The 21476-nt window shown below is 38.8% G+C and overlaps 1 protein-coding gene across 1 annotated transcript in view; it reads right to left on the reverse strand.

Annotated features, from left to right (window-relative positions):
* The window catches only part of LOC139165415 (protocadherin beta-16-like), a 32245-nt gene that overhangs the window by 356 nt on the left and 10413 nt on the right, over positions 1-21476 (reverse strand). The window contains exon 2 of the mRNA XM_070748598.1: positions 5347-7706. Coding sequence (XP_070604699.1) covers positions 5347-7706 — 2360 coding nt within the window. The remainder of the gene's footprint in view (positions 1-5346; positions 7707-21476) is intronic.

Consider the following 21476-nt stretch of genomic DNA (forward strand, 5'->3'; position numbering starts at 1 on the left):
TATTGTAACATCATAACAACAATTGTTAATATGAAAACAGCATTTGCAGGGAATCCAGTTTTAATTGAAACACCTATCTTTCCAATTTCATATCCCACAATATACTGACATTTAGATGTCTTTTTTTCTATTTTAACCAGAAAATAATGTGAAATGGAATATACATCCTGAGTGACTATCAATGCATAAGTGAGAAAGAGAATATAGGAGGGGTTTTTTTCCAAAGTGAAAGGTGTTTTTTTTTTAATTCAAAGCCTTTAACTTTCCTTTCAGCTGCAGTTCTTTCCAGCCTTTCGGAGACCCAAAAAATCATATGAAAATTCTCTACTTTAAATAGGAAAGATGATTTTGACTTCTTCAAATGATAGGCAGAAATGAACATTATAAAAAACAGGAAAGTTTTAAAAAGCAAAGCAAAACAAAAGGATTTATTCAGAAATAAATGCAGAACAATACAGTCTATCTATGGACACAATATTTTTTAGGATTAACCATAGAAAATCTGCTCCCTATGGCATCTTTGAATAATTGAATATTAGAAATTTAAATTAAAAAACTTTTAGAAAGGTTTAACCTTATTCTTACCTGAGACACTGAGGAAGAGAAAAGAAAAATAGTGCTCTTATACAGTTTGTATTTCTGAATTCAAGTGGGAGAGGAGATAACTGGTTTTAAAGGGAAATTCTATTGGCTGATTGTGTTTTTGAATTCAGGGAGGAGGGGTCTAGACTGGGAAGTATAAAAGAGTCAGAAAAACCATTTTAAACTGCACTTTAAGAACACTGAGGAAGAGAAAAGAAAAATAGTGCTCTTATACAGTTTGTATTTCTGAATTCAAGTGGGAGAGGAGATAACTGGTTTTAAAGGGAAATTCTATTGGCTGATTGTGTTTTTGAATTCAGGGAGGAGGGTCTAGACTGGGAAGTATAAAAGAGTCAGAAAAACCATTTTAAACTGCACTTTAAGAACACTGAGGAAGAGAAAAGAAAAATAGTGGCCCGCGCGCCTGGTGGCGCGCGAATTATATAACTATAAACCAAAATCAGCAAAGTTTGGTAGCAATAGGGGTTCATTTTCTTGCTAAGTACCTGTATTTCAATACATTGTTAAGATGATTGGCTTGGTGCAGTGTAAAACTTGTTTGGCTGTTGTGTTCCGTAGTACCTTGTGGAACTTGGGGTACTGCCCTCTTTGCATTAGGACATCTAGGTTAGATGGCGAGATCTCTAGATTGCAGTCCTTAGTTTGTAGCTTGCAGGCAGAAGTGGAAAGATTGTCCCAGCCACGTGCTGTAATGCAGCCATGTGTGCAGCCTCCACTTCCACAGCGCCCCCCGAGGAGGAGGGCTGTTTGGACAACTGTTGGTTCAGGAAGATTATGTGCGGTTGAACAAAAACATAACAATTTTGGTCTCTCTGTATCCAATTCCTATAATGTTCTTGCGGATTTAAATAGTAGGGATGTTGTAGATATTAGCAAGGCCCCTCAGGCGGAGAATGAGGGGATGTTCAAAGGAGAAGTTGTTGTAAATGAGGAGCTGAGTGTCACCATACCAAGTCCAGTTAGTAGAAATAAAGAGAGGACACATGTTCTTGTGGGTGACTCGATTGTCAGAGGTGTTGATTTGGGACAGAGGAAGGATGTAGTGAAGGTGATGAGGTGTCTTCCAGGAGCCACTGCCCACAGGGATAGGAGGCGGATTACAAACATTATCAAGGCTGTGAGTAAAGATAATAACGTTGATGTGGTGGTGCATCTTGGCACAAACGATTTGTCCCAGAGAAATGTTAATGTAGTAAAAAGAGATTTTCAATGTCTAAGTGTGGAGCTGGGTAAAATAACTGATTCAGTGACATTCTCAGAGGTGTTACCGGTTTGTGGCCAGGAGGGTAAAACAAGTTGTATCAGAGAGTTTAATGTGTGGTTAAGGCAGTGGTGTAAAGCTGAAGGTTTTGGTTATGTAAGTCATGATGTCAATAGGTGGTCTAATAGGGAGTTGTTTAAGAGGGATGGTTTGCATCCATCATACAGAGATGCCCAGGTGCTCGGTGAGGAATTCAGAACTTTTTTGGACAGGCATTTAAACTAGGTAAAGGGGACAGAGATGTACCAGATGTGGAGGATTTCTGTCCCCGACCAATGAGGATAAATCAGTTTCTGGAAGCTTATGAAAAGGGAGCTGTAAATAAAATAGATGTAGTTGCTGATGATAAGGGGCAAACTAATAATGAAAATAATGTCCTTTGGGTAATGTACACAAATGCTCGAAGCTTGAGCAACAAGCTCTGTGAGTTAATGGCCATAATATCTAGAGATAATTTGGATCTGGTTGCCATAACTGAGACATGGTTTAGGGATTCTAATGAATGGGAAATATCCATACCAGGATATACACTGTATAGGAAGGATAGAATAGAGAGAAGGGGAGGTGGAGTAGCCATTTATGTTAAAGAAAGTCTAAAAACAATACTAATTCAAAATACATGTAAAGATCTGGAGACCCTCTGGATTTGCATGCAAAATAAAGACGGTTCTGTCATTAGAATTGGGGTGATCTATAGGCCTCCAGGGCAATCTGAGGAACATGACAACAAGATGGTGGATGAGATTACCCTAATGGCAGTAAAGGGAGATATTGTGGTTATGGGTGATTTCAACATGCCTGATGTTGACTGGAATATCCCCAGTGCCCTTACATGCAAAAGTAAGAATATAGTAGAGGCCTTTACAGGAGCAGCTATGGCACAGCTAGTTAAGACACCAACTAGAGGGGAGAATATTCTAGATTTAGTTTTTACCAATGGGAATCGGGTTTCAGAGGTCAAGGTGGGAGAAAATTTAGGTTGCAGTGACCATCTATGTTTGTGGTTTGATGTAAAAACTGATGGTGAGCAATCCTATACTGCAACCAAAGTATTGGATTTCAGAAAAACAAATTTTAATGCAATGGGGGAATATTTAAATAATGAATTAAAGGGGAGGGATAAAATGGCAGGAGCAAGCACCCAGTGGACTGTATTAAAAAAGGCCATCTTAAAAGCCACAAGACTTTATGTAAAGCAAGTAACTAAAGGTAAAAGGAAGAAGAAACCGCTATGGTTTAGCAATGATGTAAGGGCTATAGTCAATGAAAAAAAGGCTGCCTATAGGAGGTATAAAGAGTCTGGAAGTATAGCTGATAGAGAGGTGTATAAAATGAGACAGAAGGAGGCGAAACAGATAATATATGCTGCTAAAGCCTCAAAAGAGGAAGAAATAGCAAAATCTGTAAAGAAGGGGGATAAAACCTTCTTCAGATATATTAGTGATAGGAAGAAGAAAAACTGCAGCATCACAAAGCTTAGTACCGGGAATAATACATACATTGATGGGAATAAGGATATCGCTGACCATTTCAATAGCTACTTCTGTTCAGTTTTCTCAAAAGACACCTTACAAAATAATAATAATACTATAGAGGGATATAGCATTGCTTCCAGCTGTACGGATTCAGCTCCAGTGATCTTAGAAGCCGATGTCTTAGAAGAACTTGAAAGATTAAAGATAAATAAGGCAATGGGTCCAGATGGCATCCACCCCAGAGTTCTTAAAGAACTCAGATCTGTCATTGCTACCCCCCTGACTGATTTGTTTAACAAATCCCTGTTAACAGGAGATGTTCCTGAGGATTGGAGAATGGCCAGTGTTGTGCCTATCCACAAGAAGGGCAGTAGAGATGAAGCTGGTAACTACAGGCCAGTTAGCTTGACATCAGTTGTAGTTAAAATGATGGAGACTCTACTCAAAAAGAGGATAAATCAGCATCTAAAAAACAATAACTTATTGGACCCAAATCAGCATGGCTTTACTGAAGGCAAATCGTGTCAGACTAATCTCATTGAGTTCTTTGACTATGTCACAAAGGTGTTGGATCAAGGTGGTGCCGTGGATATTGCCTATCTGGACTTCAGCAAAGCCTTTGATACGGTTCCACATAAAGAGCTGATAGATAAATTAGTGAAGATTGGACTTAATCCCTGGATAGTTCAGTGGATTTCAAGCTGGCTGAAGCATAGACATCAGAGAGTTATTGTTAATGGCGAGTATTCTGAGCAGAGTCAGGTTACAAGCGGTGTGCCACAAGGGTCTGTTCTGGGTCCTATTCTTTTTAATATGTTTGTGAGTGACATAGGGGAAGGTTTGGTAGGGAAGGTTTGCCTATTTGCCGATGACTCTAAAGTGTGCAATAGGGTTGATATTCCTGGAGGGGTCTGTAATATGGTAAATGATTTAGCGTTACTAGATAAATGGTCAAAGCAATGGAAACTGCAGTTTAATGTTTCCAAATGTAAAATAATGCACTTGGGGAAAAGGAATCCTAAATCTGAGTATTTCATTGGCAGTTCTGTGTTAGCAAAAACTTCAGAAGAGAAGGATTTAGGGGTAGTGATTTCTGACAGTCTCAAAATGGGTGAACAGTGTGGTCGGGCGGTAGGAAAGGCAAGTAGGATGCTTGGCTGCATAGCTAGGGGTATAACAAGCAGGAAGAGGGAGATTGTGATCCCCTTATATAGAGCGCTGGTGAGACCACATTTGGAGTACTGTGTTCAGTTCTGGAGACCTCACCTACAAAAAGATATTGACAAAATTGAACGGGTCCAAAGACGGGCTACAAGAATGGTGGAAGGTCTTAAGTATAAAACGTATCAGGAAAGACTGAATGAACTCAATCTGTATAGTCTGGAAGACAGAAGGAAAAGGGGGGACATGATCAAAACATTTGAATATGTTAAAGGGTTAAATAGGGTTCAGGAGGGAAGTGTTTTTAACAGGAAAGTGAACACAAGAACAAGGGGACACAATCTGAAGTTAGTTGGGGGAAAGATCAAAGGCAACATGAGAAAATATTATTTTACTGAAAGAGTAGTAGATCCTTGGAACAAACTTCCAGCAGACGTGGTTGGGAAATCCACAGTAACTGAATTTAAACATGCCTGGGATAAACATATATCCATCCTAAGATAAAATACAGGAAATAGTAAAAGGGCAGACTAGATGGACCAAGAGGTCTTTTTCTGCCGTCAGTCTTCTATGTTTCTATGTTTCTATGACATCAATTCAATTTGCTTGACCTGAGTTTGGTATCCTGAGAGTCTGTTGAATTCCTTGGATCCATTGAAAACATCAGGAATATTGGCTTGACAAATCTGAACTCACTATTTAAAAACCCACCAGCTAAACAGACTTCATCATTGTAGTTTTGCTACAAACTTTTGCTACAATTTTATTATTTTTAGAAATTATTAACTTCTGAGTTATTCAAACCATATAGATTTATAACATAATTACATTAATAATCATTCTCACCTGGGATATATGGTCTCTTTCCTCCAATTGATTAGGAAGATCATGGCAATCATTATGAATCTGTGGATTCCGAAGAGTTTTTTTATGCTCCATAGTAAAAACAGGAAAGAAAGGCCTAAGGAATTTAAACTCACTGCTCAGAGACCCCTCAGCTAAGCACACTTCATAGCTGTAGGCCTGGGAAGATGTCCCAGTATTAGGGTCCACACACTTCTCTTGCAAATTTGGTCGCCCAGGGAAATTCAATGCAGAATTAGAACTTCCTATGAGTTTCCTTCGCTTCTGAAACTTGGTTGCAACAAACACAATAACAGAGAGCAGAAAAATGGATGAGATGGCAACCAAGCAGATAATCAAATACAGTGTTAGAGTATGATCTCCCTCTTGTGGGACTTCACCCTTAGGGTTATCCATAATTTTCATGTAAGGATCAGAGAAGCCGTCCACTAGAAGAATTCTTAGGGTCGCAGAGGCAGACTGAGGAGGATGCCCATTATCCCTAACTGCCACAATAAGAGTGTGTTTGAAACTGTCTCGGATGTTCACCGGCCTCATGGTTTTCACCTCCCCATTCTGAGTCCCAACAGCGAAGAGACTCGGATCTGTGGCCTTCAGCAACTGATAGGAAAGCCAAGAATTCTGCCCTGAATCTCTGTCCACTGCCACCACTTTGGTGACTAGGTAGCCTGTCTCTGCTCCCCTGGGAACAAGATCATTTGATGGAGAAGTGCTGTTCTGAAGGGGGCAGAGGATGAAGGGGGCATTGTCATTTTCATCTGTGATAAGAACTCGGACCATCGTTTCTGAGCTCAGGGGAGGTGAACCCTTGTCGACAGCCCTCACCATCACCTGGAAATCCTGCATATCCTCATAATCTATAGATCGAATAGCATACAAGTTCCCAGTTTCAGAGTTGATGGAGATGTAAGATGATGCAGGCTCTTCCCTGATCTTTCCAAACAAAAGAGAGTAGGTTACTTTGGCATTCTGTTCTGCATCCAAATCAATTGCATGAATTAATCCAATGAGCAAACCTGGAATGTTATTTTCTCTCAAGTGGAAATCATAGAAAGATCTTTCAAATACTGGGGGGTTATCATTGACATCTGAAATATAAATAGTAATAATTCTCATTGAAGTAAGACTGGGAAAGCCCTGGTCAGTAGTTATGATGGTGATGTTATATTGTAATGTTTGTTCTCTGTCCAATGGTTGTTGAGTCACAAGCTGGTAATAATTGTTCTTTGCGGATTTTAGGATAAAGGGCAAGTTTGAATCAATGTTACAAATAATTCTGTTGTTGTCCCCAGAGTCTTGATCTCTAACACCAAAGAGGGCCACCACCATTCCTGGGGGAGAATCTTCTGGTATGGGATTAGTGACAGATGATAGGGTTATTTCTGGGGCATTGTCATTTTCATCCTCAATGTCCACCTGTACTTTGCAGTAAGCAGACAGTCCCCCTCCATCTGTGGCTTTGATATTCAGTTCATATTTGCTATTTTCTTCATAATCAATTTTCCCCACAACAGTAATTTCTCCAGTATGACTGTTTAAATTGAATAATCTGAGCACATTTCCTGGTACTTGGCTAAAAGTGTAAGTAATGTGAGCATAGACATCTTTATCACCATCAGTGGCTGCAACTTTGGTGACCAATAAACCTGGTGGGCTGTTTTCCACAAGCTGCACCTTGTACACAGATTGTTCAAAATGAGGAATATTATCATTTGCATCTAAAATATCAATTATTATTTGCACTACACCAGTTCTCCTTGGGAACCCTCCATCCACTGCTTCTAGAATTAGGGTAATCTGAGGAATAGTCTCACGGTCTAATGCTTTTTCTAAAATCAGTTCTGCATATTTTCTACCATCAGTGTGAGTTTGCACTTCTAGTTTAAAGTGTTCATTAGGAGTAAGCGTATAATTCTGAACATTATTTTCCCCATTGTCTAAATCTTCAGCCCTTTCCAAAGGGAATCTGGTCTTTGTTGGAATGTGCTCAGATATTTCAAAAAGGAACTCAGTTTTAGAGAATTTGGGAGCGTTGTCATTCACATCTTCTACTTCAACTTCAATTCCATGTAGCAGTGATGGATTTTCTAGCAAAATTTCAGAGAATAGAATACAACGCTCATTCTGACCACACAGAACCTCTCTGTCGATTGTATCTTTTACTACTAGGTTTCCAGAATGAAGATCCAGCAGGAAATACTCTTTAGAGCCCTTTGGAACTAACTTGGCTTTCCTAGCAGATAATTCTTTTACATCAATTTTTAAATCTTTCAGCACATTAGCTACTAGAAACCCAGTTTTCTTTTCTTCAGGTACTGAATAGTGCAAAGACTCACACATTTCTAGACAGAGAATATTTAGACAGAGAAAAAAAACTAGAACTTGCCTTTTAATGCAACCTCTTTCCATTGATACAGGTTCACTTGAATGCAGAATGAAAACACAGGAATCGCTGTCCATAGTTATTCCTCCTAAGAAATCTTTATTTTGTCTATCTCTCTGTCTTGAACTGGACACGTTCCCCCACCAGATTAAGTCTGCTTTTCCTAAAATCTGTTGCCTTTGTCTTTGAGGTCTGTGTGCATAATAATGTCTTATTTTTGCAGGCCACCAGAAGAGCAGTTGGCTTTTGGATATTGTTCTCTGTTATGCAATAGCACCACCTTGTGCTGCATTTGTGATACAGTATGATCCTTCACTTACAAATCCTCTATAATTAAAAAAGGGATTGTATTGTTTACCCTGAGTGGAAATCACTCTCTGGGCTTTGGGAGAGGAGACTAGAGAGGACAGGGATGACTGGAAGATTCTTTTTTGATTTTTCTCCACAAATTAACATGTATATACTTTTCAATATTACAAACAACATACATAGTTACACGTTTTTAATCCATTGTTCAAAAATACATCTTATTCCACTGCTTTTTTATCTAACACTAATCTTCCCCTCTTCTTGTTCTTTCTTGCACTCCCCTCCCGCTGTCTCTCTCTCTTTCCTCCTCCTCCTCCTCCTACCTACTGTTCCCTCACTCCTCCTCTACCTCTTTTATCTTTCCCAGTGCAAAATACAGTCATAATTATATTCATGATATTGTTCAGAATATTCATTAACATAGTCATTGATTTTCATTTTGATTTCATTCATCTTTTCTTCTTCCTCCTTGTTTGTCTCAATGTTTTCATGAATGTTTCATTTCCTTTTCTACAGTTTCTTCCTCTACTTTTAGTTCCTCTTGAATTTCATTCCTAACCTTTTCTTTTACTTCAAGTCCCCAGCTTCTTCTCCACTTGTCTAACCAGGGTGGCACAGTGGTTAGAGTGCAGTACTGCAGGCTACTGCTAGCTGTAGTTCAGCAGTTCAAATCTTACCACCGGCTCAAGGTTGATTCTGCCTTCCTTCCTTCCAAGGTGGGTAAAATGGGGATCCAGATTGTTAGGGGCAATATGCTGATTCTGTAAACTGCTTAGAGAGGGCTATAAAAGCACTATGAAGCAGTATATAAGTCAAAATGCTATTGCTAAATACTATACTAGCAAGTCTTTATTTTATTTTTTTTATTAATATTTTTATTGATTTTTAACAATTTAAAATCACACAACATAAAACAGTGCGTAGTGAATTGTGAATTGTGCCCACCACCCCGACATACACACATTCCCCACCACCAAATTGCGGGTATTTCTTGTATAATCCACTTAACCCAAGAGCAATATATCTGTTTACATATTATAGAGTGATTCCAGTTTATTTCTTGTAGCTTGGTCTCGGATTCTGCTCGTCATATATCGTCTTACCTTGTCCCACCGTCCCATCAGCTGTCCCAAATCAGTTTCATTATCCAAATTTATCCTTTTTTCCATAATTTCAAATTGAATATGGTCCACCATGTACCTATACCAATTTTGCATTGTCCATTTTGTCGCATCCTTCCAACCCAAAACTATTACTGCCTGAGCACTTTCTATTGCTGCTTTTTTTTATTTCTCTAAATTCTCCCATCGCATTGCTTTTTACTAGTACAGTACTGCCATTTCCTTAGTGATTGTCCATTGTATATTTAACATTCTATTGATATCCTCTTTCACTTTTTGCCAAAATTCCTGCACTATCGGGCATTCCCAAAACATATGCATAAACACTCCTTTATCTTGACAACCATGCCAACAATTCCCCCTGACATTCTGCTGAAAATGTGCGAATTGAACGGGAGTGAAATACCACTTATGTAATATTTTCCTTCTCATTTCCCTAATTCTTGTATTTTTAATTTTCCTTATATCTTCTACTATATTTTCCATTTCTTGTACCTCTACTAATATCTCATTTTGCCACCATTTAGTCAATCCATCAATCGTGTCCCCATCTGACTGCACTAGCAGTTTGTATATATTAGTTGCTTGCGCCTTTATCCCTTCACTTTTTTCTCTTATTATTTTCTCTAACCTTGTCTCCTCCCGCCATAATACTTCTTTATTCTCCCTTTCATTTAGATATTTACATATTGCATTTATTTGTAGCCACCTTCCCTTACCTAACCACCATTCTATACGATTTCTACTTGGCCTGCCATCCTTCTTGTATAACTGTTCTATCTTAGTTATCCCTCTTCCCTTCAACTCTCCTATAACCCTATTTAAATTAATTTCGTTTTCTCTATTTATTACATAAAGCGATGACAGTTTAGATTTATATAATCCTATTTTCCCTTGCCATTTTTTCCAAATTTCCATAGTCCCTTTCATTGGGCCTATTAATTTACCTATATCACTCCTATTCCACTTCCTAAAAATTAATTCTCTATTTTTCATCCCGTTTATCTGTTTTTCCAATTTCGCCCATTTATTTTCACCTAATTGCAACTCCATTAACCTTTCCATTTGAAAAGCTTCCCTATACAGCTCCAAACATGGAACTCCCCATGTCTTTAAACATTTCTATCACTTCCACCTGATTAAATCCCTCCATATTTGCAAGATCCACGTCCTTCAGTCTTAAAAGGTCAGCAAACTCCAGTTGTAATGCAAAGTCTGCATCCACCAAATCCCACAGCCTTTCAAATATGCCACAAAAACACAGACCGTCCATTTTAAATTGTCCAGCTGCTACACAAAAGCTTTGTTCTACAGCCTCAAGTTCTCCGCCCAACAAATGGCATTCTAAGTTCACTGTTCCATTTTTATCTTTACAGGGTTTTTTTCTTAGAAAATAAATCCAACTCTCCAGAAAGTTATCCTCAACTTATTGTCTTAGCTAGTACTTATATCTCCATCAGGTCTTTTAAGGCATCAATGCACAATCCTTGGGCATTAGTTACAGTGTTTTCATTTTTTTTAAAAAAAACCTTTTTCACTCCACGTTCTCCATTTGCTGCATTAGCCACTCCTTCATTTCCAGTCTCTTTCCTTTCCCCTTTAAACTGATAAAGTACGTTGCTATTGTTTATATCGGCCAAATCACTCACCAGCTTCTACTTCTTAATCTCTGTCTTCATCTTTAAATTCACTTCCCAGATGACATCCAACTTGAAAGACAAACAATCCTTCCATTTCGCAGCTGCTGTGGCTAGGACCGCTTTTACAAGCCGATTTCCGCTGCCGCCGGTTGAGGGCTCTAAATCAGTTCTCTATGGGGTATGCCAACCCCAAAACAGATCACTGACTGCATCCCCTTCTTCACCGGCCCTACAAGGGGGTTCTGGCCTGGTTCCAATGGAACCAGGTCCCCCTGGCAACAGGCATTCGGGGGGAGTATGGAACTCCATCTCACCATGGCATTGGGCCTTGCCCCTATACCTCTGATGACTGGAAGATTCTGATTACAAAATAGAAGCTTCCTTGCATGTTGAAAAGGGTGGTGGAAATCCTTTAGTGAATGGTGAACTGCAGTAAGATTGTTTTCAAATTGCATAGAGAGGAATGTATTGTTCTCACTGTCAGAAAATTTCTCCTTATTTCTAGGTTGACCCTCTCCTTGATCAGTTTCCAACCTTGTCTAGCCTTGACAGCCTCACAAATATTGGAACACTGTCATATCTCCCCGGTCCTTCTCTTCACTAGGCAAGCCATGTCCAGTTCCATTCTTCATATGTTTTAGTCTCTAATCCTCTAATCATCCCGGTTGCTCTTCTCTGCACTTTTTCTAGAGTTTCATTAGTATAGGGTTTTTTTTACAGTTTTTATAGTATGGTGACCAAAACTGGACATGATATTCTAGGTGTGGTCCTGTTAAGGCTTTATAGAGTGGTATTAGTACCTCACTTGGTCTTGATTGCATCTCTCTGTTAATGCAATTTAGTATTGTATTGGCTATTTTGGCTGCTGCTGCACACTGCTGGCTCAAATTTAACTGGTTATCCACTAAGACTCCAAGATCCCTGTCACAGACTTTACTTTTCTCTACATTGAATTTCATTTTGTTAGATAGGCCACAGTGTTCAAGTCTGTCAAGATACATTTTGATCTTGAGCCTATCTTCTAGCTATTCCTGCCAACTTAATATCATCTGCAAATTTGGTAAGTTCCCCTTCTATTCCCTCATCTAAGCCATTTGTGAAGATATTGAAGAGTAGTAGGCCTAAGATGGAACCTTGTGGTACTCCGCTGCTTACTTCCCTCCATACGTATAATGGGTATACATAGACCATTAAGGACTACTCGTTGAGTACGGTTTGTCAGCCAGTTATGAATCCATCATCTGATGGTGATGCTATCTATCACATTTTTTTCTAGCTTATCAATAAGTAGGTTGTGGTCTACTTTGTCGAATGCCTTGCTGTAGTCCAAATATATTATGTCCATAGTATTCCACTGGTCTACTAATTTAGTTACATTATAATTGAAGAATGAAATAAGATGTTTTGGCATGATCTGTTTTTAACAAACCTATGCTGACTCCTAGTCATTTCTAGATGTTGGCAGATCTTTTTTTTAAATTATCTTTTCCCGCATCTTCCCGGGTATTGATGTTAGGCTGATTGGTCTTTAGTTTCCTAGACCTGGGTCCCCCTACTTTTTTTGGAAGATGGGAACTAGATCAGCTTTTTTCAGTCCTCTGGTATTTCCTTGCTGCTCCAGGATTTTTGAAAGATATGGGACAGTGGTTCTGAGATGAGATCTGCCAATTTCTTTAGAGCTCTGGGATGTAATCCCTCAAGTTCCAGTGATTTCCCAGTGATAAAGATCAGACAGGTGTTCTCTTACCCCACCACCCCCACGCACACACTTTTAAAATTTTATTTCTAATCTGTCCTTTACCGTTATGTGTTTGGTGCATTGGGCTATAATTTTTTTGTGTGTGAAGACTAATGCAGACTGATGTGAATAATGAGTTAAGCAGCTCTGCTTTCTCCCTACTTCTGTTACTTCCCTGCCATCTTCTCTTTTTAGTGGAACTACTGTTTCCTTGACTTTTTTCTTGTTATTAATATATTGGAAGAAACTTTATTATTATCTTTGACTTTTGTTGCAAGTCTTTGTTCATTCTGACCCTTTGCTTTCCTGACTTTTCAGATTCTTGATATCTGCTAATCAACCTTAGTAAACTGTCCCTCTTTCTATATTTTGTACTTGTTCTTTTTGTCTTTCAACTTATTAGAGAGGTCTTTGTGCAGCCATGCTGGTTTTTATTTATTTATTAGAGTTGGAAAGGACCTTGTAGATAATCTAGTCCAACCCCATACTCAGGCAGGAGTCCCTATATCATTTTGAACAAATGGCAGTCCAATCTCCCCTTGAAAGTTTCAAGTGTTGGAGCACTCACAGCCTCCACAGGCAAGCTGTTCCACTGGTTGATCGCTCTCACTGTCAGAAAGTTTCTCCTTATTTCCAAGTTGAATCTCTCTTTGGGCAGCTTCCATCCGTTGTTCCTAGTCTGGCCTTCTGGTGCTTTGGAAAACACCCTGACCCCTCCTCTCTGTGGTAGCTCCCCAGGTATTGGAACACTGCTATCATGTCTCCCCTGGTCCTTCTCTTTGCTAGACTAGCCATGACTAATTTCTGAAAACGCTCTTCTTTTTTTTGTCAATAAGTTTTTTTATCCAACAATCCATATATAAATCCATATACCTTCAAATGTTACAGTATTACAGTAAACACATACTTGTACATTTTAATCAATCATTCATATATTCTTAATATATATAAGACAATTTATTCCAGGTATATTTTTATGTAATTATATTACTTGTAAAAAAAAAGAAAAAGAATACAAATCTAATTTTGTCATCTGTGATATCTATGTTTGCATTCCTTCTACTGTACATATTAATTTTAAAACATTATATAGGAGTGTACATAACAATATTTTCCCTTTTGTAATTCCTACCTGTATTCCAAATCTTGATAGCATATATCTTATATTGGTGAATATTCTATTTCTATTTAGTCTACATTCAATAATGAAATCGGCCTATAATTTTTAACTTATGGAATCAGTGTCTTCTTTCAGAATCAAAGTTATAAAAGGAGTCTGGTAGTTTAGCTTCCAAAATTAACTCATTATACAACTATATCATTAGTATTCCTAATGTTTCCTCAAATGTTTCATATAATTCGGCTGGCAGACCATCCGGCCCTGGTGCTTTACCATTTTTCGGTCTTTTAATTACATCAATTAATTCCATAATCATTTTCTCCTCAAGCAATTTTTTATACTTTTCTGGTATTTTAGGTAAATCCACTTTTTCCAAATATTGCATTACGGTATATTCTTATTGTCTATTTTCTCCTGTTTATAAAGTTTTCTATAGTATGTCCATATTATCTTCTTTTCTTCTTCTTCTTCTTGGTATTGTATATCACCACCACCACCATCTTCCAATTGTTTAATCCATTTTTTTCTCTTCTCTTTCCTCATCTTATAGGCTAACCATCTTCTTGGTTCATTTGCATGTTCAATTTTTTTTTGGATACCTTAATTTTTCTTGTCACTTCTTCATTTTCCATCATGTTTAATTTATGTTTCTTCAAATCCATCATCATTTTATTTTTATTTTGTAGATCTATGTGTAATAATAACTGCCCTGAGTCTACAGAGAAGTGCAGCATAGAAATCCAAATAAATAAATAAATAAATAAATAATAAACCAATAAATAAATAAATAAATAAATAAACAAACACACAAACAAACAAATAAATAGTTTTTCCAGTTCCCTATATTCTTCTTCCAATTGTTTTATAATTTATCTTCTTTGTTTATTTCTTTTACTTGGGTAAGTCATAACTAAGCCTCTTAGATATGTTTTAGCTGTATCCCATAGTATTTGTAAAGTAGTACCTTCTTTTTTATTTTCTTTAAAGAAAAGTTTCATTTCTTTTTCTATAAATAGTTGAAATTCTTTTTCCTGAAATATTTCTTGGTTTAAAGTCCATCTTATTATTTTCCTTTCCCCTCTCCATCTAATCATCAGCCCACATACTTATTTCATTGTCTATTTTTTATATATCTCTTTGTCACGCTGTAGATTGACAGCCTCCAAAGACATTAAGAAACATCCAGTAGTTAGATAGTTAACTCTGTTTATTAATGTAGCTCCTCCTCTATGATGTAACTGCTTTGCTCACATCCTCCTTCTTCTAGGAAGAGAAGCAATTAAGCGGACATTACGATCATATTATTTAGCAATGTAGACCTTCATTTTATGTCTCCTAAGACAAACTTTATTTTTCTACTTTTTCTAATAAAAGTTTAGTTCTTTGTTTGTACTTTAATAGCCATCTCCTCCGGAAGGTCCTGGCTCAGTCCTAACAGGCTGAGCACCTTGCAAAGGTGGGACCCTCTGATCCAACATGGTAAGCAGAGGATGGTCGACTATTAAAGAAACAGACGCTTACATTCCGTAAGCTCACTGGCTGTTCTCCCGATGCCAGCCAAAAGAAAAAAAAATCCCCTCACGCAAAGCTACATTGATTCAATCTCCAGCCAGCAGTTAGATGAGCTCAAAGATATCATCCGTGCCACAGAGGATAAAAGGAAATTCATCATGTCTTTGCAGCGTGAGTCGGAACTCTCTGAAGCTGGCGAATCTCAACAAATCGTAAGTCACTCTTATCTGATCGAAGATACGGTTGGGAGTCGGGAAGAAGAAATTAAATCTGTCCTAGGGGTTCCCACAGACAGTATTTCAAATCAGCCCAGTGACGAGGAGATAGAAGAAGAAACTCTAACACCCTCTCAATCTCAAAGTCTCCAGACATCAGCTTTGCCCTCTAAGGCTTTTGCCAAGACAAAGCATTCTGATGACCCGGTCTCTCTCACTTCTGCTAGAATAAAGGGGACCACCTCGAATTTACAAAAAATTGAGGAAATAATTGGGAAGCTTGAGAAAGAAATTCACAGTTTAGAGTAATTCTGTCTCCACCTTGATAATTTACCAACTATTAAAAATAATGCGCAGCGAGAATCTTACTTTAGTTACTTAGAGAAAGCAACTGAGGCTAGAACAGAATTAAGGGCATTGAAGAAACTCCAAATAAAGTTAATAACTGAAAAGATGGAGTCTGTGTCTCTGGCAGATGCCACGCATGCTCAATTCCAACCAACTGATAAGGAAGGAATGTCTTTGTCTTACCAAGCCGAAGACACACATGCGCAAAAGAGTCACGCTTCAGTGATTTCCCATTTCTATCCTGCTGCATTGTCTCAAATAGAAGCCTTTCCAAAGGGAGAAGGGGGGGTAGAATTACCCACAGAAAAAAACCGGAACATCTGCCTTTTGCAGTTGGAAGCCACGGGGGGGTCATTTTACCCACTGCAGCAACTTACGCAACAGCGGCCACTCGTGGATGGTATGCTCAGAAAGCAAAAGTTTCTCCTGAAGCTAGTATGCATGAAGTGATTCATTATGATGCCAAATCTAATGTCTCTCGAGCTTCTCTAGCCGCACAAATGCAAAAGGACCCAGCTTCTCAAATTCCTGGAACTTCTGCTTCACCACAGAGACCTCCAGTCCTTACTCCACAGATGCCAACGCAGCTTCCCAAGATGATTCAACCTCCAGGTTTGCCAGCAGGTGTTGGGGCCCAACCCCAACAACTGCAAGCAGTTCAGATGACTGCATCTACAAGGCAAGCTATCACCTCTTCTGCATTGAAAGGTGAGTTCGTGCTGATGTCAAATGGGCAGAACTATAAGAAGTGGCTTCACAGGATTAATTTGCACCTACTGGCTCACGACATTGATCAGATTGCTTACAATCCCCCAGTAAGGCGCTGGACTGAACAAGAAAGAGAAGCTGACATAAAAGCAAAGCTACTCATTCTTATGAGCATAGACTCACAATTGTCAATGAGGTACACACCTGACATCGCTTCTGCTGAGCTGTTAGAGTCACTTGACGGCATGTTTAGACCAATATCAGATGAAGGCAACTTCATTCTGATATCCAAGTTTCACAATACTAAACTTCCGACTGGGAATGAACTTGCTCCATACTTATCCAAGATGCTAACAATGCATAGAGATTTGGAGGAGAGAGGATATCGCTATGACAATAACCAAGTCAATGCTGCTATCGTAAATTCCCTTGGTCCCGAATGGAGGGAAGTCATTTACAAGTTTAATATACTTCCATTGGCCCAAAAGACCACACAAAGACTCTGTAACATGCTAACTGAAGAAGAAGAGTTGCTGCACACTAGCTTTAGGCCAATGTCAGCAACGCACAAACCTAGCTTGGCTAAGAGAGGTCAACAGAAAACCAGTACACCAAAGTACCCACGCCAGAAACAACCTAAGAAGGATGACACTCGTAAGTCTGCTGATTTGCAAAGTGTTCAATCTGGCGAATCTGATCCTCCACCATATCCAACTCAACCAAAGGGGGCACAGAAGAAAGGATCCCGAGGAAAGAGTTCTGGGACTGCAAAGTCAACTCCCAACGACTCTAAAGGTGAGAAACCTACTTATGTTAGCACTCTCCTCCTCAAAACTGTTCCTGAGAAGAGTCCACTCTATGACATACATCAGCTATGGACCCTAGACAGCAGAGCAGCGGTGCACGTCGCATACCGGAAGGAATCCTTCACTGAGCTACACCAGACAGATGTCAAAGAGGTGTTTGGATTTGCAGATCAACTCTCCAAAGTGGAAGGAAAAGGAAAGGTCTACGTCAAAGAACTGGACCGCCATATTTCAAATGTTTTCTATGTTCCAACTGCCAAGAACAACATTCTTAGTGTGTATTGCCTGAGAGAAGAATTAGGGACTGTAGTAATCCATGAACTCACAGAGACTCACATTATCAAGGATGGCAAAATTCTTGCTACTGCCATTCCCATCAGAGGTGTTTTTTATTTAAAACCTAAACCTCCGACTAAAGGTAGTGTAAGTATAAACGTTCCAATGGGCGAAAGCACAGGTCCAGAGAGCAAACCTGGTGCAACTACTAGTTCAGAGGCTTCTAAAGCCAATGAAATCCCTGAGGTTCCTAATACTGTTACAAATGTCAAACCTGTATTAACGAACAAATCTTTTCATTCCAGGTGCATTCACAGATGGCATCGTCGCTTGGGGCATGCTTCTTACCCCGTCTTAGCAAAGATGTCTGAATATGTTGATGGTTTCAAAATTGATGGGACTTGCCAAGTTCATTTAGACTGTAAAGTTTGTAACACAGCCAAGTCCAAAACTTCACCCATACCTAAGGTTGCTCTTCGATTGTCTTCACACATTTTTGAATTGGTCCACACTGACGTTGTCGGTCCATTTCGGCCTACTGTTGGTAAACGTAAGTATTTCTTAACTGTAGTTGACAGTTACTCACGATTTGGCTATGTTTTTCTATTAAAGCAAAAATCTGAGGCGTTTGAGGTCTTTAAAGACTTTGCTGCAGAGATACTCACCCAACACGACGTCTGGATGAAGCGAATTCAAAGTGACCGTGGAGGCGAATTCATGTCGCAACAGTTCCAAGGATGGATGGCCAGGAATGGAATCCGCCAGCAGACCTCAGCCCCTGCGACTCCTGCCCACAATGGGATTTGTGAACGCCGTAACGGGATCTTGCAGACGATGTTTCGTTGTCTCCTTGAGGATGCAGACTTGGACTTTTCATACTGGGGCGAAGCAGTAAGGTATGCTAATTACATTGTTAACAGAACATGGAGTAGCGTCATACAAGACACTCCTTATCACTTGCTTCATGCTAAGAAGCCTGATGTTCAAAACATCTACATTTTTGGTTGTTATGCCACTGTTAACATTCCACTTGAACAAAGAAGGAAAGGAGGTCCTGTGTCAGAAAGAATGAGATTCATCGGCTTTGATGAAGTCTCCAAGTACCACAAATTTGCTGACTCTCATCACAGAGTATATATCTCTAATTCAGCCAAATTTGAGGAAGACACAAATTGGTCCAATATACATAGTAATGATACTTCAGTTTATTTTCCTAAGGAAGGTGTGGCGATACCTGATGCTCAGGCAGCTGTGCCAGATATTCCTGATGTTCCAGATGATGAACAGCCTTCGACAGTCGCAGAGGAAATCCCTGGCGATGAACTTGAAGGCGGAGATGATGATGAAGGATGGACCAGCGTTCCAAGACGTTCAAAGAGAACCACTAAAGGAACTCCTCCAAAGAGATTTGCACAGCAAGTATCTGAATCTCCTTTTCTTTTCATGTGTAATAATCTTACACTTCCACCTGATCATTTTCACCAAATCAAACTTTTGCCTGAATCTGAACAAGAAAAATGATATGAGGCTATGGAACGCGAACTGGACTGTTTAAAGAAACTTAAGGTGTTCCAACAGATGGAGCCTCCTAAGAAGAAGAAAGTCATTGGCACACGCTGGGTGTATAAAGTCAAACAAAAACCTAATGAAGGAAAGCTGTACAAAGCTAGACTTGTAGCTCAAGGATTCTCTCAAGTTTATCCAGATGACTACACTGACACATTTTCACCCACAGTCAAAAATGAGAGTGTCAAGATTGCCCTAATCACTGCTACTGCTTTGGACTTAGAGGTTTTTCAGTTCGATGTAGAGACTGCCTATTTGAACGCTGATCTGAATGAAGAGATCTACGTCAAGGGTGCTCCCGGGTTCCAGGACCGAGAAGGTGAAGTCTGGTCTCTGAGCAAGTCTTTATACGGCCTCAAACAAAGTGCCCTTATGTGGTACAAGCTCTTAACCCAAAAGCTAAATTCAATGGGCTTTATTAAGTCCGTCCCTGATGAATGCGTGTTTACAAAAGGGCAAGGTAAGACTTATGAAATTGTTCTTGTTTATGTTGATGATATTGTTTACATCGGTCCCAATGAAAGCATGAGTCAAACTTTTGCAAAGGGTCTTGAGAAACATTTCACCTTAAAAAGCCTAGGGCATATTAATGATTATCTAGGTGTTCAGTTTGAGAAAACTGAGAAGGGGTTCTCTCTTTCACAAGAAAGTAAGGTTGACCAACTTTTGCAGAATTGTAACATGTCTGATGCGAAAACTTGTTGTTCTCCTATGCAGACTGATTTTTACAGGTTAACCCGAGAAGAGTATCCTGATTTTGAGAACAAAATGCTGTACCGGTCAGTGATTGGATCGCTACTGTACATCAGCAGTTGGACAAGACCTGACATTTCACTGAGTGTGAATCTACTGTCCAGATACGTTGGCAACGCAACCACGTTCCACTGGTCTTGCATAAAGAGACTGTTGAGATACATGAAGCTTACTAAGGACAAGAAGTTGTTCCTTGAGCCGAAACATGTTGAGTACCCTGAAGTGATTTGTTATGCAGATGCTGACTGGGCAAGTGACACAGAAACACGAAAAAGTACTTCTGGTTATATACTGTTTTTAAATGATTTCTTTTGGAAAGTCAGGCAGCAGAAGTTTATTTCTTGCTCTTCAACTGAGGCTGAATATGCATGTGTTTCTGATTGCTGTAATGCGTTAACCTCTCTTTTTCCTCTCATTAATAGTATTTGGGAAAGTCCAAAGAAACCAATTGTTATTATGGAGGATAATATTTCAGTCACATATATTGCTGAAGCTGAATTTGTTGGAGCTCGTTCACGGCACATTGACATCCGGTATCAAAATACCAGAGAGAGTGTGAAAGAAGGATTCGTGAAACTTCAGTATGTCCCTACTGCTGAGCAGATCGCTGACTTGCTGAATAAGCCATTGCCAGCTGATCAACATGAATACCTTTCCAACAAAATGTGCCTTAAGTGAATATATGCCTTGATGTCCTGATGTCCCTTATGTCTGTGATGACTGACAAAGAAGGGGTGTCACGCTGTAGATTGACAGCCTCCAAAGACATTAAGAAACATCCAGTAGTTAGATAGTTAACTCTGTTTATTAATGTAGCTCCTCCTCTATGTTGTAACTGCTTTGCTCACATCCTCCTTCTTCTAGGAAGAGAAGCAATTAAGCGGACATTACGATCTATATTATTTAGCAATGTAGACCTTCATTTTATGTCTCCTAAGACAAACTTTATTTTTCTACTTTTTCTAATAAAAGTTTAGTTCTTTCGAACATGCTTTGTTTGTACTTTAATAGCCATCTCCTCCTGAAGGTCCTGGCTCAGTCCTAACAGGCTGAGCACCTTGCAAAGGTGGGACCCTCTGATCCAACACTCTCAACAACTCCAAATTTGTCATAACATATCTATTCTTGACTATGACATGTATCTAGTAGAGTAGAAAGTGAATTGTTTTTTATTTGGGTATTTTTCTCTCCAAGCATCAAATAAATGTAATTCCTCCACCATGTTAAAAAAGGATTTTGATAGATTTTTCCTTTGTCTTTTATTATTCTTTTTAATTGTTTTATAGCCTAGATCAGACCTTACAATTGCATTGAAGTCTCTCATCAAATATATATTCATGTAATTTAATTCATTTATTTTTATACATTTTTGAATAAAATGTATCTTGACTCTTATTTGGAACATATATTGCTACTAATGGTATCTTTTTATTGTTTATAAGTATCTCTACCATCAATATTCTTCCATCTTCATCTGTATATATATATATATATATATATATATATATATATATATATATATATATATATATATATATATATATATATATATATTTTATATGTATAAGGCCACTTCTCTTTTACTCTGGTCTATCAGTGTTACATATATTTCTCTCA

Source organism: Erythrolamprus reginae, chromosome 3 (assembly GCF_031021105.1).
Source record: "Erythrolamprus reginae isolate rEryReg1 chromosome 3, rEryReg1.hap1, whole genome shotgun sequence".
NCBI lineage: Eukaryota > Metazoa > Chordata > Lepidosauria > Squamata > Dipsadidae > Erythrolamprus > Erythrolamprus reginae.